Source organism: Microtus ochrogaster, chromosome 16 (assembly GCF_000317375.1).
Source record: "Microtus ochrogaster isolate Prairie Vole_2 chromosome 16, MicOch1.0, whole genome shotgun sequence".
In the NCBI taxonomy this organism is placed as follows: Eukaryota; Metazoa; Chordata; class Mammalia; order Rodentia; family Cricetidae; genus Microtus; species Microtus ochrogaster.
This window is the reverse complement of record NC_022018.1, coordinates 6,278,560-6,304,973: the sequence shown is the minus strand read 5'-3', so window position 1 is coordinate 6,304,973 and position 26,414 is coordinate 6,278,560. Positions and strand designations below refer to the sequence as shown.

At 43.3% G+C, this 26,414-nt stretch overlaps 1 protein-coding gene across 2 annotated transcripts in view; it reads left to right on the top strand.

Moving 5' to 3' along the window:
- Nucleotides 1-26,000, top strand: part of Pip4k2a (phosphatidylinositol-5-phosphate 4-kinase type 2 alpha) — a 144,661-nt gene extending 118,661 nt beyond the window's left edge. For both annotated transcript variants that reach the window (XM_005354669.3, XM_005354667.2), the window contains 6 exons: nucleotides 227-373; nucleotides 4,227-4,265; nucleotides 15,438-15,551; nucleotides 20,363-20,606; nucleotides 22,267-22,370; nucleotides 23,809-26,000. In XM_005354669.3, coding sequence (XP_005354726.1) covers nucleotides 227-373; nucleotides 4,227-4,265; nucleotides 15,438-15,551; nucleotides 20,363-20,606; nucleotides 22,267-22,370; nucleotides 23,809-23,889 — 729 coding nt within the window. In that variant the 3' untranslated portion in view covers nucleotides 23,890-26,000. The remainder of the gene's footprint in view (nucleotides 1-226; nucleotides 374-4,226; nucleotides 4,266-15,437; nucleotides 15,552-20,362; nucleotides 20,607-22,266; nucleotides 22,371-23,808) is intronic.
- Nucleotides 26,001-26,414: the final 414 nt, after the last annotated feature.

Sequence of the window (26,414 nt, the reverse complement as noted above, 5' to 3'; positions counted from 1 at the left end):
TTAATAAAAAAAGGTTTTTTTAAAGATTGAATGTTCTAATTTTTATATATATGGAGAACACAGACCTGAGGGGTGAGCAACACCAAGTGATTGTTTCCTGAAAATAAAGCCTCAAGAATTAGAAATTCTCCATTAAATAAGCCCCACAATGAGAAAGGCCAAGTTTCGCAGTGATCCGCCATGTTTTGACGGCTGTTTTTCCTCTCTCTCTCTCTTTCCTGTCTAGTACATAGTGGAATGTCACGGGGTCACCCTTCTTCCTCAGTTCTTGGGAATGTACCGGCTTAATGTCGATGGAGTGGAAATATACGTGATTGTTACCAGGAATGTGTTCAGCCACCGTTTATCTGTGTATAGGAAATACGACTTAAAGGTGAGATTGGCTTCGGTCATTTGCATTAAGTGGCTCAAGCTTACCCGTCCATATTGTATATGTTATAGTTAATTGTGTGAATGAAATAATTCAGATGCACCTAAAGTTCGTATCTCAGTCCATGCTGTTGCAGTCATGGCAGCCAATGCCATGTAGTGGTCTGTGTGCTGGGAATAGTTGATAAGTGGACCAGACTGGGGCAGCAAGATAGCCCAGCAGGCAAAAGCACTTGCCCCATAAACCTGATGACCTGAGTTCACGCCTCAGACTCCATGGTAGAAGGAAAGAATTGGTTCCCAAAAGTTGGCCTCTGACCTCCACCTGCACATGCCCAGAACACACACACACTACAGTAAATAAATAAATAAAAACAAAACCAGAACAAATCTTTAAGTATTATAGATATAGATATATATAAATTTTCATTATATATATTGTGTGTATATATAAACATATATGCATATTATTATTATTATTACTTTAGGGAAATGATGAGCGCTGTGGGTAGAAATGAACAGGGAAGGCCACACTATTTTGTTAACAGTAAACAAGTATTCTATTGCTGAGCTATAGCCTCAGCCCTTTTACTTCTTATTTTGAGAGAGGGTCTCACTCAGTTGCCCAAGCCAGCATTAAATTCACCCTGAAGTCAAAATAGGCCTTGACTAGTAATCCCGGCCTCGGCTTGTTGAGTGGCTGAATAGCAGGCCTGTTCCCCTAGCTGGCAAGGCCTGCATTGCTAAGCAGGGTGTAAAGAAAGGTGTGGCCATGAGGGCACCAGTGGAGAGCGTGCAAGAAACGGGGGAAGATTCACGACAAAGGAGACAGGAGATCCCAGAGACTGGACATCTCAAAGACAGCAGAAAGACGGGAACCACTGGAAAAATGTGGCTGCAGCAGCATGATCTGAGTTTTACAAGTTCAGACTCAGCCGACTGTAGTGTGATTACATGGCGAAACAAAGAGAGGGTTGCGTTTCTAGTTTTTAAAAAAAAAAAAGTTTTATTGATGTATCATGTATACAGTCTGTGTTACCTGTGCATTTGCAGTATAGTGACCAAGTTCAGCAGGAACCACAGAGACTTTATGGACCACGGAGCTAAATACCCTATGACCCCTGAAAATTTTTTTTTTTCTTGCTCTATGGTACTTGAGTATCGGGATTTTAATCTTTTTAATCTTAGAACTCATTCACATGCACAAAGAGGACCCTAAAAGGTTTGCCTTGTATAGGGTCTGTCTGTGGATGTCTACAGTATTAGAAATGGATGCAGGGGCTGGAGAGGTGGCTCTGTGTACTTGCTGCTCATCCAGGGGGCTAGTTCCCAGCGTCCAGCAACTCATGACCACCTGTGACTTCACCTCCAGGGGAATCTAACACCCTCTTCTGGTCGCTGCAGGCTCTCCCACGTACCCTTACACATAAATTAAAAAAAGAAAATCTTTGCTTAAAAGAAATTTATGAGAATACTAAACATAAAATTATAAAATATTGAAATTTATATTAATATCTATTAATACCTTTTCATTCTTTAAGGTAACTATTATGTATTAATGGATTTTTATGAGAATAGCTATTTTTTTAAAAATGAAATATTAGTCAGACAAACATCATGATTTTTCTTTTCTTTTTTTTTGGGGGGGGGGTTATTCAAGACAGGTTTTCTCTGTGTACCCCTGGCTGTCCTGTAACTCACCCTGTAAACTAGGCTGGCCTCAAACCCAGAGATCCACCTGCCTCTGCCCCTGTGGGGCTAGGATTAAAGGCATGTGCCACTACCACCCAGCATATTTTATTTTAGTTAAATCTATTCTTTGAGTTTCATGTGTGTACACGGTGCCTTCCATTCTGACTCAGCCTTCCCTGCCACCCCTTACTTCATATCTCTGCAGTGTCTGTACCAATGTGAGAGAGTGGGGATGTCATAGCTGGTCCTGCTGTCAGTATAGTGTGCTGTCATTTGGTTGAGTATTGTTTGGTGGGAAAGAGTCTGAACTCACACAAATATATAGTTGGAAAAGAGAGATGAGGAGTTTTAGGGATAATTTTAGACATCGTTTGATAATACACCAAAACTTAACAGTTAGTAATATCTCCAATCTTGTTACACTGAGGAATTTGTACCCTGTTAAGATCTGTTGTTAGCTGCATGCACTGGTCCACATGTGTGCTTTTTTAGTCATACATGTCTCACTGAAGACATTTATTTCTTTTTTTAATTTATTTTATGTGCATTGGTGTGAAGGTGTCAGATCCTCTGGAACTGGAGTTATAGATATTTGTGAGCTGCCGTGTGGGTGCTGGAAATTGAACTCAGGTCCTCTGAAAAAGCAGCCAGGGCTCTTAACTGCTGAGCCATCTCTCCTGCCCTGACATAGTTGTTTCTTAATTAACATAGTATCCCAATGTCAGCATATCGAATGATGCAGTATCAAAAGTCATGTGACCATCTGCACCAGCCACATTGAAAGTCTTTCACATGGGGAAACTGAGGACAAATACAGTTTCTCAGAAGTCTGGTTTTCATTTGATAGCATTTTAATCGCTGACCTCAAATGCTGTCAGTCATGTGGAATGACAACATACTGACCCTTGCGGCCCCATCCACTGTAGAGCAGGTGTTTTCCAGTTCATTTGTGGTTTTCTCAAATAGAAATGTGTTCTGGAAAAGAAGGTAACTGATTCATAATTGCTCCTTTCAGAAGAATGGCTCTGGGCAGCACCCATTGCTGAAACAGACATACTGTATGCATTTAGAATCTGTTTTTCTTTCTGAAGCTAACCAACTTCTTTGCTCAAGTCAAATATGGGTTCCCTTCATGATTGGCCACTTTAATGGTCCAGGATGATAGCTGTGAATTTGACAGTGATCAAGTTAACGAATATCATAGCAGTTCAGGCATCTGGTGCTGGGGAAAAGGACTCTGTAACTCTGTGATCCTTCTCCAGCCACTTCAGTAAACACAGACTCTGTTATGGGCGAAATACAAAGAATTGAGTAAGGATTGCTGAATTCACATATTTAGGACTCTGATGTAAGAATCAACTTGTCTATGTTCCTTGACTTTTCTTTTGAATTGAAACCTTCCACAAAAAGGCAAGTTTCTCTGCTTGAACTCTGCCTGCCCCCCAAACCTCCTGTGGACCTCAGAGGTAACGTCCCATCTCCCATCAGACATTTTGGCTAACACAGCTCTGAGAGGCTGCTTTTGAAACCTGGTGCAGCCGACTAGGTGCCCGGAGATCAAGGGCTGTGTTTTCTTCCACTTTTTACCCCTGTGCTCAGCATAGGGCCTAGAACAAAAGAGACATCGGGAAGCCTGTGGCTTTGAAGGAGTCTCCAAAGTGAAGGGAGCCAGAGCGCTCTCACAGAGGGTGTGCTGGAGCTCAGTGGAACTGTCCTTCAGTCACTGCCTGGGGAGAGAACAGCACCGTGGTGCAGGGAAGGCGTCAGAGGCAGGGATGCTCCACATCTGGAGGTCATGGGGCAAAGGGGCATTCCGTGCTTTTGTTGCCAACATCTTCCTTTTGAAGATAGTGAAACCAGCCGTGTCTAGCCACTGGTACGGTTCTGATCAGTGTTTAACCAGTGACTGCTCAAGTGGTGCCAGATTCTCTGGTTTCCAAGCAGGAAGGTCAGAACCAGAGAGAATGATGGGTCAAAAAAAATTGACAGGAGTGGGGTTGGAAAAGAGTGAACAGTGGACAAGAACAGTTGTAGGGGGAGCCACAGACCAGGTGAGGGCTGCTGGGACAAGGGGGACACACTGAGGGTGGACAGAGCTGGCTTTGTCTCATACTGGGTACTCCTCATGCAAGTCCATCCATTCTGACCATTTATTTGTGTTTCAGGGCTCCACAGTGGCTAGAGAAGCTAGTGACAAAGAAAAGGTAAGTGCCATCACACCTCCTCCCTGTCCGGGGAGCACTGGGTGTGGTCCTTCCCTTTCCCCTGCTGCTGCTGCCAGCACAGCCAGCACCCCTGCAGCCTGGGGATGCATGCCTTCATCACCTTCTTCCCCTTCATCACCTTCTTCGGTGACTATATGATGCTGTATCTACTAGTTAAGTGTGCAGTTGACACAGACGGGTCACAGACAACCTGTACTGCTGCCTGTACTGTCAACTGAAATGGAAATTCCAACTCAGAATGTGGGTCCTAGGGGTTTGAGGAACTTGGGTCCCAAGGCCTCTTTATCCCAGCTCGCCATATGTGACCTTGACTGTGGTCTTTGCCTCTGTTCATTTTCTCGGCCATTACATATTGATTTCAAATTTCTTTTTGAATATACAGTGGTAAGATGAGGTCGGAGTTGGTTTTTATTTTTAAAGTGAAGTATGAAAAGATTATAAAGGACTATATCTTCATATCTTCTGACTGATTATAAATCAAGTAACACTTGAATCTCATTTGCTTTTTTTTATAGAATTACAGACTTGAAGGGTCAGTCTCTAGGGGACATTATAAAGTAACTTTTCAGTTTTAAAAGTTAAAAATGTAATATTTCAGTATTGGCAAATAAGATCCGGGCTGCGATAGGATTGATAAAGCAGAAAGAGAGTTGGTTAGATGCTAGTGAAACATTCCAAGTGACAGCCGTAAACGACCATGTGTGTTTATGCTTTGTAAGATACATTAGATGTTAACAGGAAACAGCTCGTCATGAACAACTAAGTTCATAGTTGCGATTATTTGCAGAGGTCTTCCTGAGAGATCTAAGTTTTAAGTCAGTTTGAAGATTGTAATTAGTTCAGATTGGTAGATGGAGACATAAAGAATTGGACCCAATTTTGTTAAAAGTCATTACTTGGAAGAGATGTGGATATTTAGGATTAAGTGGTTACATGTTGAAAAGATTTTTGAACAACTGTAACAGATCGGAACACAAATAAACAGAGAGGAATAGATAATTTAAATCTGTTGGGTTATGGCAGAAGTACAGGTCATTAGAGACATTTATTTAATGAAAGACTAGAAATAAGCTTTGGGCTGTTAAATTTAAAAAAAAAACCTGCCATTCTAAGCAAAATAAGAAAAAATGGTTTCATATGTCATTCCTTTTCAAAATTAAAAACTTTTATGTAAAGAAAAAAAAAGAATTTGGAAATGGCTTCCTGCATGTAGATCTAAACTAGCCCAGATTGATGCATTGATTGACAGACTAGGGGAAAGACTTGCCTGGATTCTTGAATATTCCTACAAACCAGCCTCAGAAGGGTCTTCTCTTTACTATCTTTTTAAAGTTGGCCTCAAGGATTTTAATTTTTTCTTAATTTCTTTTAGAATATTATTTTGTTTCAATTTGAATGTTATGAATTTGCACATCTCTGTGCTGTGTTCATTCAGAAGTGTGTGCATGTGTGCACACAAGTGTGTGCGTGCACGAACATGTGTTTTCATGGTTACTGTCACAGCCTCAGGGACTGAAATAATGGGTCACTCAGTCACATCCTGCATGAAGGCTAAATATGGTGCTAAAACAATTTACCCAGGGTCTTTTTTTTTAAGTAATTAAGTAAATGGTCTGGTTTCAGACTAATTTTAGCAAAACAACCCATTTATATGTTTATATTTCCCCCACCTTCATGCATGAGTTCAAGTGTTTGATTTGGTGCACAGACAGTCCTGGGCCCTGGGCCTCCTGCTGTGCAAACGCTCTTGTCTCTGAGGCTGACACTCTTGCCTTAAGGGAGAACCCAGGGCTTTGCACTGTGTTGGAGGTTTGGGGATCTGACAGCTCCTCCCCGAAAGGTCAGAGGCTTCCTAGGGCTACCTTACCTATCCATGTATGTTTCAGATTCTGACTGGGAAGGGGAGGAGAAATCTCCTGCACATATGGGATGCAAAGGCCATCAAAATTGACAGCCACCAGGAGAATGTGGTCCACTAGCTGGGAGTGTACTGATGATCCAGAAACACTCAGTTGCAACCATTTAGTGGAGTGCATCGCCATAGCTGAACTCGGACACACTGGGCTTTTAGGGTATTTTTTTTTTAATGTTTTCCTTTCCTCTCCTCTCCCTGGCCCCCTCCCCAGCTATTGGTTTTCCTTCTTTCCAGGATCAGTTAATAGTTTTGACTCTTCTCTAAAAGCATAGCCCTTTGGGGGGTTCCTGAGTAAAACCTTAAGCACCTTCAGAACAATCTCTGGTACCTGTGGTTGGAAGTGCGTGGGGAAGACCGAGAATGTTTATTTCCTATCTTTCAGCCTCTTAGACAGGAAAGCTCGTCACTGCCGCTGTAATTGCCGCGTGTCGCTGTCTTGTTCAGAGTGATTGCCGTTCTGCAGAGCGCCCTTACCCGACTCTCCACAGACACAGCTTCATTAGGGATCACAGTTCTTCCCCTTCTCCGGGGCCCATTCACTGCAGCCATTATTTCTTTTCCCATACTGTTAACTTGTTGATGACAAGTTTTGAAACTGTCATTTTCAGTGTTTAGTGATATAGGTGCAGACAAATCCCATCCCTTGAATTTCTTCTTGACACACAATTATTAGTGTGATTCGCATTAACATAATAATGGGGATGGAACTGGAGGAGATAAAGTCCCCATATTCTAACAACAATGGGATGACTTTGTGGCAACAAGTATCAGAACATGCATGTACAGATGTCTAGAGGGTTGTTTTTTTATGGGAATAGTTCTTTTAAAAAAAATGTCAAATTCTGACAGCGGCTATGACTTGTTTCATTCCCCAATTCTTTTCTTTTTCGTGGAAGGGCATCTTCCATCCATGACTCCAGCAGTTTCACCCGCTCTAAATGAGACAGAGAAATGCGAATCTCCCTGGTGGTCGATCTTTTCACAGCTGCGCTCCAATTCCAGTGTGACATCAAATTCCTAATTATAGCTGGGCGGGCTGCTTTTTACAAATGACAGTCTTAGCACGCTGCCAGCTAGCCGGCTCCGCAGCAGGGACTCATTTCATCTCCAGGGGATTTGACCTGACTCTTTAAAAAGCCGCTGTTCTCCAGAGAGAGAGTCCCGAGGATTTACACAAATATGCATTTTACTCCTCATTCCACACAGGTCTCCAAACTCGGGTGAAGTGAATCCCGTGTGGTGGGAGTCAGGGGGTCAGAACAAGAAGATTCCTTTTAACATGCCACTTTTTCCCCTGGACCCATTGGAAAGAAAGCAGCTGCCCCGCAATTGGCATTTACAGAGCTGTATTGGCAATAATCGTCGTTGATAATGGGCCTCGGAAAGCCTCCTTGTTGATTCTTACGTATCACGAATTGCACTGGCGATTAAGAGGCTGCCGCTGGCTCTGACATTTTATCTACTACAATTAATCGTAGAATTAATCATCCATACCCTCCCACCTAAAACTGCTTCTCCCAACCAGTTTTCAGCATTTCTTCTGAAGTCTTTAAATGGTCCCCCAGTTACAACTAATACCTATCCTTATCTAGTCCTTGCACTTATAGGCAAGGATCAGAGGGTACAAGGCCACTGAGCAAGGTACAAAAAGTGCAGCAGGGAGCCCTTCAGGAAATCTTTCTCCAACATGCCTTTCCACTCTGGGCACCCTGTCGGCTCAGGGAGATTATTGGGGACTCTCTGCTCTGCTTTAAACACACTCTGTATTTCCTCTTCTCCCGAATGGAAGGGAATTGCCTTCCTTTTTAGGCAGCATGAAGAACACCCAAAGGGCAGGGTACACTTTCCCTTCAAAACAGAAGCACAAATTATTGTGTTTAATTTTTTTCTGCAATACTGGCAGTCAAACCCAAGGCCTTCTGTATGCAAAGCAAGCACTGTGTCATTGAGTTCCTTCCCCTGCTACAGAACTTAAAAGATAACAGCAGGAACTTCAGTCCTGTGGACCAAAGATGTTTTATAAAATAAAAGGGAGTTTGGGACCAGCTGCATCGGAGAGTCAGGGATCTGAGTCCAGCTTTAAGACCAAGCAAGGAAATGGCAGTAATGGAATCTTCCTGGAGATTCCTCTAGGAATACTGACCAACAGTAGACCACAGTTAAGTGTCATCAAAATTACACTTGTTCTATGAAAAGCTTGAAGTGACTGATAACACTGATGAAAACACATTCCGAGCCATATCAGCAAATGTGTAAGCAATGCCCCTTGGGAGACTGGGGAAACCCTGAGAGTATTCTGGGAAGTGGAGTTGTTTTGCTTGTGTTGCTGGAGATACTGGAGATGGAACCCAGGAGTCTTTTGTGTGCTAGGCAAGTACCCTATGACTAAGCTGCATCCCTTGCTTACAAGTAGGGGTTTCCAACTTTTAATTTACTTGTAATTTTTCCTGACTGGTAAGCCTGGCATATGAAAAACCGATGAGCTCATACATTGGGTCTCATGAGCATCTTCCAGATTTGGCACACACGGCAGCACTGAAATTGCTCAGCAGTTTTGACATGAAGTGCATCGGAAACGCACATAGCTCTGCTATTAGAGGTGGGAAGCCCTGTAAGCCAGATTACTTCCAGCAAAGTTAGGGAAGAGAGAACATGTCTAACATGTAGTATGTGCTCTGAATTTAAGCCAGCCTGCTACAGATGTGCAGATCTTTCAATAGATGTAAAGTTTACTGTGTTCATGTTAAGGCAGAATCAAGAGGACTTAAGAAACTTCCTTTTGAGCTTTGAGTCTATGAGAGTTCTCACATTGTCACCAATACTAAATATTCATGACACAGAATTGGAACAAACCTATTTTTTAATAAATATTATTCTTGGCCGGGTGGTGGTGGCACACGTCTTTAATCCCAGTACTCAGGAGGCAGAGGCAGGCAGATCTTTGTGAGTTCAAGGCCAGCCTGCTCTACAAGAGCTAGTTCCAGGAGAGGCTCCAAAGCTACAGAGAAACCCTGTCTCAAAAAGCCAAGATAAATAAATAAAATAATTAATTATTAATATTATTCTTTTCCTTTTAATTTTTATTTTTAATTATGTGTGTGTGATTCTGTGCACATGAACCTGCAGAGGTCAAAGGTCTTGAGTTTCCCTAGAACTGGAATTGCAGGCAGTAATGAGCCACCTGAGTGAAGGCTGGGATTTGAACTCAGGTCCTCTGGAAGAATGACAAATGCTCTTTACCACTGAGTCAACTTTTCAGCCCCTGGAACAAACATATTTTGAGGTCCTATTTTGTAGATCTTAGAGACCACTGTTTAACAGCCACATTGTTATTTATGGAAGAAGATCAAACCATGACCTTTTGCATAGCTGTTTAATATTCATTAAAATGTGAATTTTTTTTTCTTGGTTGGTTGGTTGTGTTTTTTTTTGGGGGGGGGGGTGTTGTTTTGTTTTTGGTAGGTTGTTTTATTTCGATTTTATCTTTTCTTGGATGCTGGAGGTTCAAGACAGGGTTTCTCTGTGTAGCTCTGGCTGTCCTGAAACTCACTTTGTAGACCAGGCTGGCCTCAAACTGCATCTGCCTCCCAAGTGGGGGAATTAAAGGTGTGTACCCACTACACGTGGCTATAAAAGTATTCTTAAGTAATAACTTCTTTTTACATTATCTTAAGATACTTAGAGAAAATAGCCCCTAGCTAGAGTTTAACAGTTCTAAATAGCAATATGACACTTAAACTTACCAATGGTTTGCTTTTAATTACAACACAGTTTCGTGGGTGTGCTGAGTATATTTCTTTCCACAGTCTACATATAAACAGATTCCAATCTGAACTGTCCTATCCAGACGCTGCTGACAGAGTGGCCATTTTCCTTTTCCCCACTGTGGATGTTAAAAGTTAATAAGGGTCTTGTAGACTGCTTCCCTACCTAGGTGCTTAGGTCAACATCTGCCTCTGTGGATGAGGGAGGTCATTACATGTCATGTTGTGGGAAAGCACCTGTTACCTTGGCCTCTTCTCAGTGAGCTTCACCCATATTCACTAATTTGCCTTTTCATGTATCAAATTTGTGGCTTAGCTGTTTGGGGAGGCGGAACTGATTTTATTATAAATCCCTAGCATCTCTTGTTACCCAAAATTGATACCATACATGTGATGTTATTTCATCAACTGTTTTTATCCTGCCTCCAGTGCGAGGACCGCCTACATTCTGTCCCTTCCAGGAACATTCTGGGGAATTTTCTACCTTGTAGACTGATTTTTTTTTTCTTTTTATGATGAGCATAGAATTTTATTCTGTTGCATGAGTTTATTTTCATTTAGGTGAGCTTGGAATAACAAGTAAATTAGGAACAAAAGCAGTCACAAATACAACAGTGACTACATTTTTTTTTTTAATTGTTTGACTTAAAGTGTCCCTGGAATAGCCATCAAAGACGCACCAAGTAGCCATCTTTGACATTGAGGCTTACAGTGAAAAACACATTTAAGTAGGTTACTAAGTGAGCACATCAAACAAAAATTCATTTCATTCTAAATACAAGTCCTTTAATCGCAACATACGATGATACATCTAATCCCCTGCATTCAAACCTTCTGGTACCAAATCCTGTTTGCATTAAACACTCAAGTGTGACCAAGGTCCTCGTCTTCCGAGTAAGGTTTGTGTGCAGACTGAAACAAAAGCGGGCTCCGTGTTATGTGATTGTGGGCTCTGTGCATTTAAATCTTAAGAAACATGTATTTCTCACTTTCCTATTGCTAACACCATTTATAATACGGTTGGAAAATACAGAATGAAAATAAAACCCAATGTTGTTTTAGTTTGAATTCTGTATGTTTTAGAGTTATAGTTGTGACTGTAGACACAAATTTAATTTCTTGTAGTATTTTTTAAATTATCATCTGAAAGATAACGTAATTTTTTAATTGAATACAAAAGCCTATATAACTTCTCATCTTGTAGGCCTTAAAATGGACTGCACTAAACTCTGTACAAGTAGCAGTAGTTGTGCATATACATGCATGTGTATATGTGTTAGTTAATCCTCATTAGAAAAAATTACTTTCCCTAAATTATTTATGTTGGTTAAAAAAAATTGATAAAAATATTATATTGGTAAAAAAAGATTTTCTTTACATTTTTGGCTTTACATTCCGAGATTCTGTAAAAAGTCATAATTTTACATTTTAAGAATAAAGGGTAAGTAATACGAAACAGATTTTTGGGGCCTTGCTCTTTGCCTCGTGTCTACCTGGCTCCCTGGGAAGCGTCTGGAGCCTCCCTGTCCTTCCCCTGAGGTTACCACCTCCCCAGGTGTCTGTCTCACTTCCATCTTGGTCTCCTAAGCCATCCATAGAGGCTTGTGGTCACATCTAAAATTGAGTGTGCTGTTCTAAACATTTTAAAGTCTCAAATGTCAGGCTAAATCTGCTCCTAAAGGATCCTTTATCTCCCTTATTAAGCCAGGGAGGATAAGAATTAATTAAAAACTTACCTCCATGCTGAATGTGGTGCGGACTCTCCTGCCATCTTCGTTTGTCTCTTAGATCAGTGTTGCAGCATAGTTTGCTCCTCGCTGGAGGACAGTACTGACTGCTGAGAGAGTTTAGTGTAGGCTGTAGAAGAAGCCAAAAGCTTTCAGTTTCTGCAGATGTCGTCCTCCCATGGCTCATCGCAAGGTCAGTTCCCAGGGAGTTCACTACCTCCTACGAATCAATTTATAACTCCCTTCTACTTTGGTCGTATTTTCTGGCCACTACACATGGACTTTTGCTTTAGGTCAGCAAAATAGCAATCACTAAATCACACACTATGATGAGACATTCACCAAGAAAATCCAAACCATAGAAGAGTAACATGAGGGGGAAAACTTCCTGTCTTTGGCCGTATGTATAAAAGCATTACATTTTAGTCCATAGGTTTAATAAATATTACATAAATTTAAATAAGTATTCCAAGAAGTAACTTAGCTAATTTTTATTATACGGCCACATTCTATTCTTGAGTTTCTAGTTTTTGTTTTTTGGGTTTTTTTTTGCTTCTTTAAGATTACTAGTCAGGGTTTTCTGCTGGGTAACCTGCTGCAGAGCTCCGGTTTTCTAGCCGGGGAGACAAGCATGTGTGTGACTGGAGCCGCTGAGGCAGGGCAGTAAGAGCCACTGCTGGTGACACCGTGTGCCCTGGACAACAGCCCTTGCATACACTGAGTTTGCCAGCCCTGCTGACAATTCTTCAGCACAAAGGGCTGCATTGCAAACCCATGTGCGATATGTGACTAGCGAGTAAAAACTGAAATCAAAGGAAATCTTAAACACGGTCTATATTATTGACAGCCTAAGTTTTACCTTATCTTTTACGATCCTGGAAGGAAAGAAAGGGGCCGAGAGAAAACACACTCTGAGTTCCTGTGGGCAAGCACCGTATGTTGCCTTCCAGTTCACACACCAACCCTATCACGTAGCTATGATTGACTTCCTTACTCAGCCGAGGAAGCAGGTTGGGGCTGACCAAGGAGCTGGTCCTGGTCATGGCTAGCGAGGCAATGCTTGATGTGACATCGTGTAGAAAAGAAAGGATAGCTTTGCTCGGGACTTCTCAGTCACAGCTTTGTCTAAAGAAGCCATGCCTGCACACATGACAAGCCAGTCACAGGAGCCATGTATGGCACACACTGCTCCGCCCCTTCAAAGTGTGTGACGTGTGTAATCCTCATGACAACCCTCTACTTGCTGCTACTTAAAGATGAGAACCAAGTCACAGAAGGAGTGACCTGCTGAAAGACACACAGCTAATATTTAGACAGCTGAGATCAACCTAACAGCCAGCCTGGGTCCAGCTGTATCTAGAACCACAGGCTTTGGTCTGTATCCCCTGACAGAAGTAGGGGTGCAGAGTAAGCCCATAGCTGGGCATTTTCCAATTCCAGCACGCAAGTGAAGGACTTGTCACGTGCTCACTTATTTTATCTGGATGCCAGACACAGACACTGGAGTGGTCGATGGTGGGGAGAAGGGTCCCTCTGGGTATGTCATTAGCTGTGCTGATGTGTTTGTCCATCACACCGGTGATGATCCCACATCTTGAATCCAGCCCTTATCTTGCCTGCGCTGAATGGGTCTGGATTTGGGTGTGTTACTAAGCAATGTTCTAGGGAGAGCATCTAGGAAAGGGGCATTTGCTCACCAGTATTGGACTCCTCTCCCCCGGCTGCCCTGCTGAGGCCCTGCCTTTGCCTCTTGATCCTTTCCGTAAGCCCTTAAGTTGTTTAACCAATGTGGTCGCCCTTTGCTGAACTTGATCCAGTCTAAATAATTCACATCCTTAGTGCCTGTGAAATTCACAAGCAAGCTTAGTAATATAGTACAGGGTACCCAGAGTTTTATGAGGTAGGATTAGACTTTCCCCTATCACATAGGAGAATTCTACTGGGGTGAGCCTGAAGTGGCACTCATCTTCATAAATGTGACTTGTCTTCCAAACAAACACACCTCCAGTGTGTAATCTACTCCGTCATCTGTGGCATATCATCTCAGTCCTCAAACGTCTTGAGTTCCCAAAACAAAAAAAAACATCTTTCTCCAGTAATTTCTTACATATGTAAATGGGTTATAGAATCAAGTGGATGCCTACATCCCTAACACTCTCCAGCTCCCACCCTATAACCCCAAAGCATAACTGCACAAAGACATTCAAAATGTCTACCTGGAGATTCTCAGTCCCGGACTCCTGGGCTTTGTGGGGAGGTCTGACTGCTTCTCGGGGGCCCTGATTTTTTTTTAACATCAGAATCGGGTGTTTCCTCTTACTGCTTTCAGAGTGAAGTTTGCTAAAACTTTAGGGTTTATGTTTCATTCACCTCAAAACACTGGGGAGCTGGGATGATATCGCAGTGGGTAAAGTGCCATGCAAGCACTCCCCCTTTCTCTCTCTTCCCTCTTTTCTATTTCTCTCTCTATTTCTCTCTCTATTTCTCTCTCTATTTCTCTCTCTCTCTCTCTCTCTCTCTCTCTCTATCTCTCTCTCTCTCTCTTCTCTCTTCTCTCTTCTCTCTCTCTCTCCCCCCCTTATGTTTACAGTTCTAAATCCAGTACAAGTAACATCCCTGGTATGACAGTAACTCAGGAACTGCCTATGGAATAGAACCCTTGAATTTCTAAAACTTGCCAAACCTTCTTTGTAAAGAGAATGATGATGATGATTTCAGTCACAATATACCCAAAATGCTCTTTTCTCAAAGTGAAGCAAAATAAGCAAAGCCAGTAATTTAGAAATGTGTGGTACAGTATACATATGCATCCGTACTGAACGATGTATATCTGCATACCTTTGTGCTCTTTATAAAATGAGAGGGAGATGTGTACCATTCAGACATTTGAAGGGCAAGAAATGTCTGAAAAAAGACCATTTGGGGATCAGTATTAGACCAAAGGGGACAGTGTATTATATTGGATTCCTTTTAGCTGAAAGAAATAAGCTATGGTTAACAGAAAGGAATCAGGGTGGAGGAGGTGGTTTGGCCTTTGAACTTTCCCAGAGTGCAGATTGCACCAAGTACAATCCACATAATCTTAAAACTAGATGCCTGAGTTCTGTGTGCCTGGGCACAGGCTAATGCTTTTTCTCCGCTGTAACCTACACTTTGAGTTTCTCCAGCCCTCTTGCAATGGGGAACAGAAGTACATTACCCGCCTGCTCGTTCTCTTGGTTACTTGTAAAGGGTAAAATTTCCCAGCTTAATCCACTGTCTGGTACAAGATTATTTCTTTGGAGTTGCCCAGTGGAAATTTCCCTCCTGACTGTGGTGGAGAGCAACTGCCGAGCCTCGGGTTGCATGCACACAGCTCATGGTTGGGACTCTGTGAGACAAGAGGGCACTCTGTAGTCAGCATTCCGTTTAGGCTGCCCAAGAGTGTCGGCAGGTAGTGTTGGGTTGTACAATAGAATGTTAACTACTTGGGGAGTTTCTTGTAAGAAAGTGAGCCAAAGGAAGCCATCAGGTTCATTCCTATGGATCATGAAGTGTCACTGATGGGGAGCGTGCCAGCCCCTGACCCCCAGTAGGAATTTTCCAGTGGTTCACAGCACACTGGCTCCCCTGATGCTGTCAAGCAACCTTGCACTTCATTGCCCCTGCCTCGGTGGGTGAAACAAACTTCAGTGTCCAGGTCGGAGACAACACATGGTTTCTAGGCTTTAGTCAAGCTCTTCCCTCTTCTTCTCATTTGTTCTAGGCCAAAGAGCTTCCAACTTTAAAGGATAATGACTTCATCAATGAGGGCCAAAAGATTTATATTGATGACAACAACAAAAAGATATTCCTGGAAAAACTGAAAAAGGATGTCGAGGTAAGAAAAACTGGTAAGAAGGATATGCCACTGGGTCACGCTCGACTCTCCTGGCTTTTTAGTTCATCTTTTCAAATCTATAGTGAAGCAGAAATGTGTATATTCTACATTAGCTGTGACTCACATATAAATACATAGACCCCATGTTACAGGATCTGGTTTTATGATGAAGTGTGTCAAGTCAGGATGACAAAAACCAGAGAGCCCTGCTGTCCCCGGCCTTTGGTAGTGAAGATGTCCTACCCACAGCAGCCAGTATGGGAAGGGCAGGAATGCTGGCTTCGCTCCAAAACCAGAGCATGTCAGACAGAACACTGGTGACTCAGAGTCTGTCACCCTTCCCTCTGAATCATATCTCCATGTTGGTATATACAACCTCACCTCTGTTCACTGTTTCCACCAGCTGTGTGGACACCATGAGGCCAAAGAACCAGCTTTGCCATGCCAAAGGCCCAGCTGTTTAAATCCATGGTCCTCAGTGAGGGTGGTAAGAAATAGGACTCATTGTTCCGGTGAGATTTTAGCCTATTATAAAAGAGATTTGTTCTTAATACTGTTTTTTTTAAAGAATTAAAACCTCTTTTTATCATTTTGTTTATCTTTCCTGTTTGGCTTCCTTATTTCATTCTTCTAGAAGTAAATTCAGGGAGGGGGGAGTTATTGTCTTGTAATTTTCGAGACAGTACAATGATAATTTTAAAGCAGACAGTTACTCACTAGGTTTCTCTTGCCTGTTACTTCTGTTCATGCATGTGCCCCTTTTTTTCTTTTTACTTTGAAATACTGTTCCCTACATACTGAGATCTGCTACTTAGACAATACTTGGAGAAAGGCTTTGTGGAAAGATTTTCTTTCTCATGTCTTTAAGCAAAAATAATTTGAATGACTAAAGCCAAAGAATGAACTTGATTCCCCATGAAGGCTGAGCAGGGCTGTTCTCGGTTACCTGTAGGCCATTTACTGCATCTTTTTCTGTTGTTTAACCTCCATGGTATATGTACGGAGATGGCTCCATGGTATATGTACGGAGATGACTTACTTGCACAGTGAGTCGTTTGGTTTTATGGTTTTTTTGTGTGTGTTTTTTTTGGGGGGGGGGTTGTTTTGTTTTTGTAAGGTAAGTGTTTGCTTTTCTCATGTACCGTTCTTTCTCTCACCTTTTATAATAAACAGTTTGCTTGGTTGTCAGAGCTTCCTTTAAAAACATCTGTTAGTTAAGTATTTCCTCTTTGCTTGGCAATCAACTTGATCTATCTGATAATTAAAAACTGCAGCATAGAGGAGACATTTCTTTTAGATTTTCACTTCCTAATTAAGAAATCTCTGATCCTGAAAATAATATCATTTTAATAGTTGTTGTAAGTAGCTCTTAGGGTGCTCTGTGACCTACCCAAAAATGTCGGGGTTTTTTCTTTCGCCTGGCCACACACTGCTGAGGTAGTAAGCCTCCAGGAAGAAGGTAACCTGGGCAGTTCAGACCCACAGTCAAATTCTGTGACAATGCTCCATGCTTCTGTTGTCTCTAGTAACTGGTGACTGAAGGGTTAGATAGGTTAACCCTGTGTATGGCTCTCCCACACAAACAGGGTGAGAGGCAGTGGAGGCAGAGCACAAAGTGCTCATTCATTTCAGATGTTCCTCAGTGGCTGCTAACAGTGTCTTTACTTTGGAAACCATGCAGAAGCATCATTAAATTTTTCAGCAGGCAATTAGGCTGAAGCAACCTGACATCTGGTCGTGATAATGAGACTAGCATTTAATCCAGTTTTCTTTTTCCATGAGTTCCGTGCTTTCTAATTTTGACAACAGTAGTCATGCCTGCATGTGTGTTTGAGTGTCATGTGTGCACGGGTGCCACTATGTGCGTCTGTGTGTATATTATTTTCATTTTTAATTTTCCTTCCATAAACTATTTATGAGTTTAAGCCAGACATGAGATGCTCCTCAGAGTGCAGAGGCAGGTGAATCGCTGTGAGTTCAAGGCCAGCCTGGTCTACAGAGGGAATTCTAGGTCAGCTAAGTCCACACGGCAAGACCTTGCCTCAAAAGAGGAAAAAAGTAAAGAAGAAGCAAAGAAGGTCAGAGTTTATTATAACTCAGTAGATGGCTTGTGTTTTTCTTTGAAAAAAAAAAGACATAATAGTCATTTGAAAATTTATTCTAATTATTTTTAATTTATTCCTTGCAACAAAAATCCTCTTTTGTTCCTATATGCCAAGCAGAATCCGGTAGTCTAGATAGCTTTCATACTTACATTCTCTGTGTGTGTGTGTGTGTGTGTGTGTGTGTGTGTGTGTGTGTGTGTGTGTGTGCAAACCCCTTTCCTGCAAAATTGCTAAAAAGAATCTCGGAAAGAACAAAATTCTCATTTTTCTCCTGTTTCTTGTCAACTCTGATTCTGACAGAAAGGAAAGTCAATGACACCAAGGCCCCCTACATCACAGTTTAAATCTGTGCTCTCCCGAGTGTCCAGAGTACACTCTCAGCCTCTCATGTTACAGACCACAACTGTGGTGATGCATAAAGACTTGGGAGGCAGGGTGGACAGCATCTATGGAGCGTGGCGTCCTTCCCATTAAAGTTACTTTTTTTCAGCCTCAAAACGCCTTCTTCTGTTTGGGTGCTTTACTCTCCTTTATCCAGTGGGAAGTTGATCCAGGGATGCTGGCAGACAGACAGCTACCGAATCAGAGTCTACACTCCTAACTACACTGACAAGAAATGTAGACCGGGAACTATGGGAGCACAGACGAGACCTGGTGTTCTGATACGGCTTTAAAGGAGGATGACTACGGTTTTTATTTTAATATAATTTTTATTCATTTTTTGAGAATTTTATGGGGAGTGCACATTTAACAATGTGGTCAAATGCTGAACAGTCTGGTTAGAGTTTTAATTTGTTATATAGTTGGGAGGTGGGTTTGGGGAAGTAAGGAAGTTCATTTAAGGCTGCTGAGAATACTTAACCTGCTTCTTGACCACATGACCTGGTAGAAGAGTTGGCTTCAGTCCTTATAAAAATCATGAGGAGAAGGTACCAGCTCCAGGAATTAATACAGACCTGGAGGTGGGGGGTGGGTCTGTAATGGACTATGTGCTTGGCATGTACAAGGCCCTGAGTTCAAAACCCAACACTAAAAAGAAAATTTAGAAGACATGTATTTGGCATAATGAGGAATTTATTCTAAAGAGATCAGATTAGATTGGATGTTATGAGAGAAGAGAAGAGACAACCAGAGGCCTAGCAGCACAAGGCTTATTTAAAAAGTTCTGAGTCTGCACTTTGAAATATTATACATTTTTAAGATAAATACATGAGTTAAGACAGGCATGGTGACTCATACCTTAATCCCCACACTCAAGAGGCAAAGACAGGTAGACGGCCATGAGTTTGAGGCCAGCCTGGTCTACATACTGAGCTCCAGGCCAGCCAAGACTACATAATGAGACACCCACCTCAAATACATACACACATACATACATACGTACGTACGTACGTACGTACATACATACATACATACGTACATATGAAGCTTAAAGGGGCAAGTAAGGGGGAAAAGTAGATATGTCTTGTGTTTCCTACCTTCACAGGCACCAGTCCCACAACGGAGCCTGGTCCCTAGCCTGCCTTCTCCTTCTGCCTGTGGGCTCATACTGTGATTTCTTGTTGGGACTCTCCTCTACCCACAAGTTTTGGTTTTGCTGGCCCCCTCATTCTACTGAACCACCAAAGTGATTTGCAATAGTTAGTGAGAGACGAGAGCCAGCGAGTCAGGAGCCTTTCCACATGTGTCTCCTCTTGACTCATACCTGTCTTCCCACTTAAACTATATAGACAAGTTCATTTCATTTTGATCCGGAACCTCCTGACCTGCCATGTCACAGGCGTGCCCTTTGTGTATGGAAGCACACTTCCTCCAACCCAGCCAGTGGCCTCCATCATGCAAGAGTGATAATGGCACATTCTCAAGGAGCTGTGACCCTCGCCTCTTGCCGCTGCACTCTGCAGAGCCAGCCAGCAGATGGGCTGCTCGGGCTGCTCTCAGCGCAGCCGCCCACACTTCAGTGGATCAATTGGAACGTTGCACATCATGTATCTGTGTGCATCCAATTAATTAGGAAAAGGGAGAAGAAAGAACATGGAAAGTCAGGGAGTTTGACAGGTGGGAGGGGCCAGACCTACAGCTGGGCCTTGCCTCACCAGACACCATAGCCTTGTCTTGAAAAGGGGGGCAGTACCCCTAGGATCGCATGGGAAGCAGAGCACCTTAGCATTGTCATCAGCCAGACCTGGAGTGGGCACAGAGGGAGCAGGGTGCTTACCTGAGCACTCACTGGTTGATAGGGACATACGGGCTTTTCCTTACTGGTGACAGACAGCATGATAATTACCCGCTAGGAGTATGCTCAATTCCAAGTGCTTTCCAGAAGGCTCCTGGGAGCTCTGCTGGAAGCTACCTGGGGACTGCCTGGTTCTCCCATTAGCCAGTCTTCGTTGTTGAGAGGAGCCTCCCTACCACCACTCTCAGGGCTCCCCTGACATCTGCTTATGCTCTTAGGAGCACCTCCACTTCTACCTAATAGCTGCCCGCCTCAGAAGCCAGCTTGGCGTTTGGGGGTGAGGTACAATAACCCTAGGTGCCTAAGGTGTTGAAACCACATGAAGGAGGCTCCCGGGTCCCCAATGGCATTCTTTCTGCACGCTCCCTTTCAGCCTCCTCCAATGTGTGTTCTTCTGAAACTAAATTCTCCTAAATTCTTTGAATTTTAGCAGTTGTTAAGTTGGAGCTACCTCTCCCCTTCCCCTCCAGTTCCTTGCACAGTTAAAACTCATGGACTACAGCCTCCTGGTGGGAATCCACGACGTGGAGCGAGCAGAGCAAGAAGAAGTGGAGGATGAGGAGAACGACGGTGAAGAGGAGGGAGAGAGTGATGGCACCCACCCAATCGGCACTCCGCCCGACAGCCCTGGAAATACACTCAACAGCTCACCACCTTTGGCTCCTGGCGAGTTTGATCCGAACATTGATGTTTATGCAATTAAATGCCATGAAAGTAAGCTCGGTGCTGTTGGCTCTTTTGCCTAGAAAGTGGTCTGTCAGTAATTCTGACCCTAGTTACAAGGGTGCTGGTGCAGGGCTCTGTCTACTGAGTCAAATGTGTTGATAGCAGACAGTCCTAAGTGTTTAAAGGGAGCATTGGTTCCTCATGTTAAAGGATGAAAAAAAACTATAAACCATTTTTGTTGTTGTTTTGTTTTGTTTTGTTTTATTCTTCAGACAGGGTTTCTCTGTGTAGCCCTGGCTGTCCTGGATCTCATTCTGTAAACCAATCTGGCTCAAACTTGCAGAGATCCTCCTGCCTCTGCCTCCTGAGTGTTGAGATCATGTGTCATCACCACCACCACCTGACCTACCATTTTTTATACACACACATACACGTGTGTAAATAATGGATATGACAGATCCGTCTAATGTATTCTCACAGGTGTATACAGCAATGCAGTTCAGTGTGTTTGCAGATCACAACCTCAATGTTGTATCTCAGCGTCAAAAGGCTAGATACCCCAGATTACATAAGCAATTTTTTAAATTTTTTTTTCCTTGCCAGGCTCAGTGGCAAAGGCCCATAACCTCATCTGTCCTGGAGGCTGAGACAGGAGGATCACAAGTTTAAAACCTGCCTCTGAGCAATTTAACAAGAGCCTGTCTCAAAATGAAAGCTGATCTGTGGCTGTAGCTCACCGGTAAAGCCCTTGTCTGGCATGTCTGAGGTTCTGGGTTCAAGCCCAGGACAGAGGCTGGAAAATCCAACTTGGCGCTCTTTTAAATAGATCCAGTATGTCACACATCTGTCCTGAGTGAGGCAAGTGTGTGTAGCCCACTGTGCCCCTCAGGTGACTTCATGGGAGAGCTGAATTAGCATTGCATAGCCTGCATTTTCAGGGAGGTAGAGGCGGGCCCTGACAGTACCACCCAAGGAGAGTCACTGCCCCTTCTGCTGTCCCTGTGCTGGCATCTGTGACCCTCCTCACAGCCACACTTGTCTCAGTCCTCAGGGTCTATCTAGGTGTTTGCTTGTTTGCTTCCTGCCTTAGCTGCATGGGCATCGCAAAAACTATTTTACTGGTATAGTTTTTAAAAAACTGCTTATTTAAATAATAAAATAGTCAATTTGTTCCGCCACACATCCCTTTTTTTTTTAACTTGGCATATCAGCCAAACAAGTTTAGGTTGTATTTTGCTATGTTTTTAATTTTACCCACCAAAATCATTCCTTAAACATAAGAAAATTAGATATAATTGAATATACATTTCTTACTCTTTATAATTGAAACAATATATTTTTGAAACTATGTAGAAAGTAGATAATAGAGGCATAAAATCCTTTATTCCGCTCTGATACTCTATCCAAGGGGAAGTATGTACAGTGTTGGTGGTAGACAGGGATTAATAAGCATAATTAATCCTACTTGTTTTGCAGAAAGCTCTAACAATGCATTTTTCTGTACACAAACTACACTGTCATTAAAGAAATGCAGATTAGGAAACAAAATCACAGCCCAGATAGAAGCCTTTGTGCGCTGTTCTGACTTCCAGGTGCTCTTGTTTTGGTGCGGGGAGCCAAGCGGGATGTGGTTTCCCCTCCCTGAGCAGCTTGTGCTTGTTCACCTGTCCTCACATGTCCTACAGCCTCTGCTCCCCTCCCTTTCCAGACTCGCCCAGGAAAGAGGTCTACTTCATGGCCATTATTGACATTCTTACTCATTATGATGCGAAAAAGAAAGCTGCCCACGCTGCAAAAACTGTTAAACATGGCGTAAGTACTGGCTCCCTCCCCCACCCTGCGCCCCACAAGTCCCTGGTACTGTCCCTGGTACTGTCCCTGGTACTGTCCCTGGTACTGTCTGTAGCCTGTAAACACGTCTCTGTCATTCTGCCTAGCTGTTCTCAGTTCTGGAATGATGATTGTCTGGGGTAAGGTCAGCCTCAGTACTAGCGCTCACCCTGGCTTAGACTCAGCTTTCCACACAGTTCATAGCCAGGGGCATCTGTAGGTCCTTCCATGTTTGAACAACACCCAAAAGATGAGCATACTTAAGCTAGTTCAGTGTTTTCCTAGGAAATGTTCCGGCCTGAAGCAGGTGCTCCAAAATGTACAGGACTGACTTTCTTTTCTCACAATAATCTATTTTTCTGCCACAGAGATCTTTGCATATAAGATCAGCGTCTTATATCCGCCCTCATCACTTACCATGCATGGACCATGCAAGACTATTGCTGAAGCCCCATTAAAAGCCTTTGGGGGAGATTCCCTTGTGTTTCTCCCCTTCCTCCTTGTTTGAGGAAACAAGGGGCTTCGGTGTACTTTTGCACCAAACCTTTTTTCCTACATAGGGCTGTATAAGGCCGTTAGTGTGAGGGCATTTAATGTAATTTTAGTATATTCCCGCTTACTCCCCTACCCCTTCCTCAGTGGATTTTTTTAAATAATGGAGTCACTGAGGATGACAGCCCCAGGAATAACTCCCAGAAGTTTGATATAGTAGTTCGTGCCTGTAACCCCAGCACTTGGATGACTGAGGCAGGAAGTTGAGGGTTTAAGGGTACCCAAGACTACGTAGGGAGACACTATTTCGATCTAAAATAAGTGCGGTACATTGGAAGATTTCGAGTAGAAAGGTAATGTCTCCAATGTGACTGCTTTGGGGGGAAGGGTGTTTTAGGGTTTATTTCTTCTTATTTGGTGTACATCCATGTATAGCATATGCATGCATGGTCCCAGCAGGCACCAGAAGAGTGCTGGATCCCATGGAACTGGAGCTATAGACAGTTGTGAGCTGCCATTTGGGTACTGGGAGTAAAACCTGGGTCCCCTGGGAGAGCAGCCATCTCTAACCGCCTAGCCATCTCTCCCGCCCATTTCTGGTGCTGTTGTCCTTCCATTTTAATGTTGGAGCCTGCACAGATCTGTGGTAGTCGTCTGTGGGGCTTCCCTGGACCCGCCTCATTTTCACACAGATTCCTGAGAACTCTGGTTTGCTTGTCCAAATGGCAGTGATACAAGTGAGTAGCCGTTTAAGGACACAGGCTACTCAGCTGTGTCCTTAACTGTTGGGCAGGGGTGTGGCTCGTGGTGAGGTGATTGTCAAGCGCATTCACCTGCATTTGGAAATCACTGTAGATGCTGAGTGGTAATTTGAAGAGGGAGATTAATGAGTGTCTCATCAATGTCCGTTTTCTTCACGACCCCCTAGGCTGGAGCTGAGATCTCAACCGTGAATCCAGAACAGTATTCAAAGCGCTTTTTGGACTTTATTGGGCACATCTTGACGTAACCTCCTGCATGGCCCCCATGGACATGAGCACGGGAAGGCTGGTGGTGGCTTCGGCGTGGGAAAGTTACAACCAAACCCGATGAAGCACCCACCTTGCAGGAAGCAAACCTCCTTGTTTACATCTTCAAGCCGAGATGACTGAAGTGGGGGGCTACTCGCTTTAACAGCTACCTGATATTCCCCAGCACCGTTCTAGCTATTTCTGACTCTGTGTGCACGTGCAGGTGTGTGTACACACGCTCTAGCACACATTTTAAAATAATTAATTAATATTAATTAATTAAAACCAGTCAGCTTGAATCAGAGCTTGTAACAAGCAGCCCCGTCTGATTCCAGCTGTGGCTGAATGGGTGGATGAAGGGACAGCATATGGGGAGGGAAAGAGGAAATGCATGTCAGCGCAGCCATGGCAGTACCGCAAGATAAACTGCAGCTCCGTTTGCTGAGGTAAGATGTAAGAGTGTTCATGATGATGATGGTGATAATAGCAATGATGATGATTAAAAGAAGGATCAATTTACTTCAAATGTTACACTCCTGGCCTGCACAGAGACTACTCCTGATAATGGTTGCCTAAGCGCACAGCCCCAGGCAGAAGGATGCTAGCATTTCCCTGTGTACTGGCTCAGGGCTCTGTCCTAACCGTGTCACCCCTCCCCAGTGTCCCAGGCTGAGTCCTTCATCTTCCAAGAGTCCGATGCCAAGACTGTCTACAATTTCACCTACCTAAATGCTTCCAGGAAAACCGCTTGCTTCTCTTTTCTCACCTGGAGACTCTCATCGTTAGACCCTGGTGTTGAGCTGCAGAAATGCATTCTGCAAAACAAATGCAGAACTGCCCTGAAAGGTGCATAGTTTGGGGCAATAGGAGCTACACCTCCCACTGCAGAAAGATGAGCAAAGGGTTAAAATCCTCCTGTAACCCAAGGCAAATCCCAATTAATGAGGTTTATGTTCAACCATTGTTTAAAGAGTGGAATTTTGTTATGTATTATCCCCTTTAACTGAAACCCTCAGTTTTACTGTTTACATGGTTAGAAAAACAGGGATATTTTTGAATCTAAAAATTTAATATACAGCATGTGATTTTTGAAGTTTACATGTAAAGCCATTTTGCAGTGTAAGGAACGTGTCGTGTTTGGAGATACGTCTTGCAATTGTGTTTTTGAGTGAGTGTTCTGTTCGGAGTGCCTAGTAGACAGGCTTTCACATAAAAGCAAAAGGATTTTGTTCCTCGAGATGTGTATTTATCAACCTACTGTTTATTAAACCCCAAATCTGGTTCTGTAAGTTCCTTGCCCTAAACTGTGCTGGTTGTGTTTAACCAGGTTAAAAACCTCCCAGCACCAATCATGTTCCCACCGCCTCCCCTGTGTTCCTAAAAGGCCTCAAGTTACAGAACACTTCACTTGCTTGGAGCATTATCAGCTTACATATGCTGTGCTGAAGCTGTGCCTTTAAAACCCCTGTTTAATATGTGAGATGGTCTTTGTGGACAGTTTGGAAAGGAAAAAAAAATAAAAGTCCACCTATCAATAATTACTTAGAAGTCAACAAGCCCCCTGGCAGGCTGCCTTCCCAGTCACGTCAGTTCAGGCCTCTCCAGGTACAGCTGTGCCCGACATGCGCGGGCCGCCTTCACAGCGTCTGGAAGCCTGCATCAGCATCATCGGACTCCGACGGACTGGCCTGCCACGATCCTTAGCTGATGGTGTTAACTCCACTGTAACATAGGTGTGCAAATCTGTATTTGATGCATTTAAAATAATCAGTGCTGTGTGATTCGGTTTCCGGGCACTATTAATTGCAGCGTTTGAAAGCTCTACTGTAGCTTTTGATCTCAAAACTTACAAACTCAAGAGCCCAAAACTTTACAAACCGAAAGTAAAACCGAAAGTACTCATACATGATCTGAGTAACCATTTCCTCGGCGGCCATCTGTACGCTCTTAGACGTTTACAAAAAAAAAACTCTTTGGTTTTTGTCTGTAATCATCTCTGTCATGCAGATAAACTGTTTGGACAAAAGCGAGGGCGTGTGTGGTGTCCCAGTGCTAACACTGCACTCAAGGCCAGAGCCAGGCTTTATGAATAAAGCACTTTGACGTCTCACACAATTGTGCTTCTCTGTGGGGGCGACTACTCGTGAGTAGGACTGGGGGTTCCTCAGCCAAGGGACGTGACAGCTTTTAACACTCCAGGGCCTGCCCTTCAATCTGCAGTGACTAATAAGACGTGGAAATGACAGAAGAACTCCTTACACAATAGATAAGTAAAACAAAACAAAAACAAAACCACAGGGCTGGAGGATGGCTCGCCACACACAGCACTCACCACACAAGTACCCATGTAAGTGCTAGGTAGGCATAGCAGCCCACCGCTAATCCCAGCACTCCGAAAGCAGGAGAGAGACAACTAGACCAGCCATATGGGCAAGCTTTGAGTTCAAGTGAGAGACCTGCCTTGAGGAAGACTCCTGACGTCAAATCTCAGGTCTACACACACACACACACACACACACACACA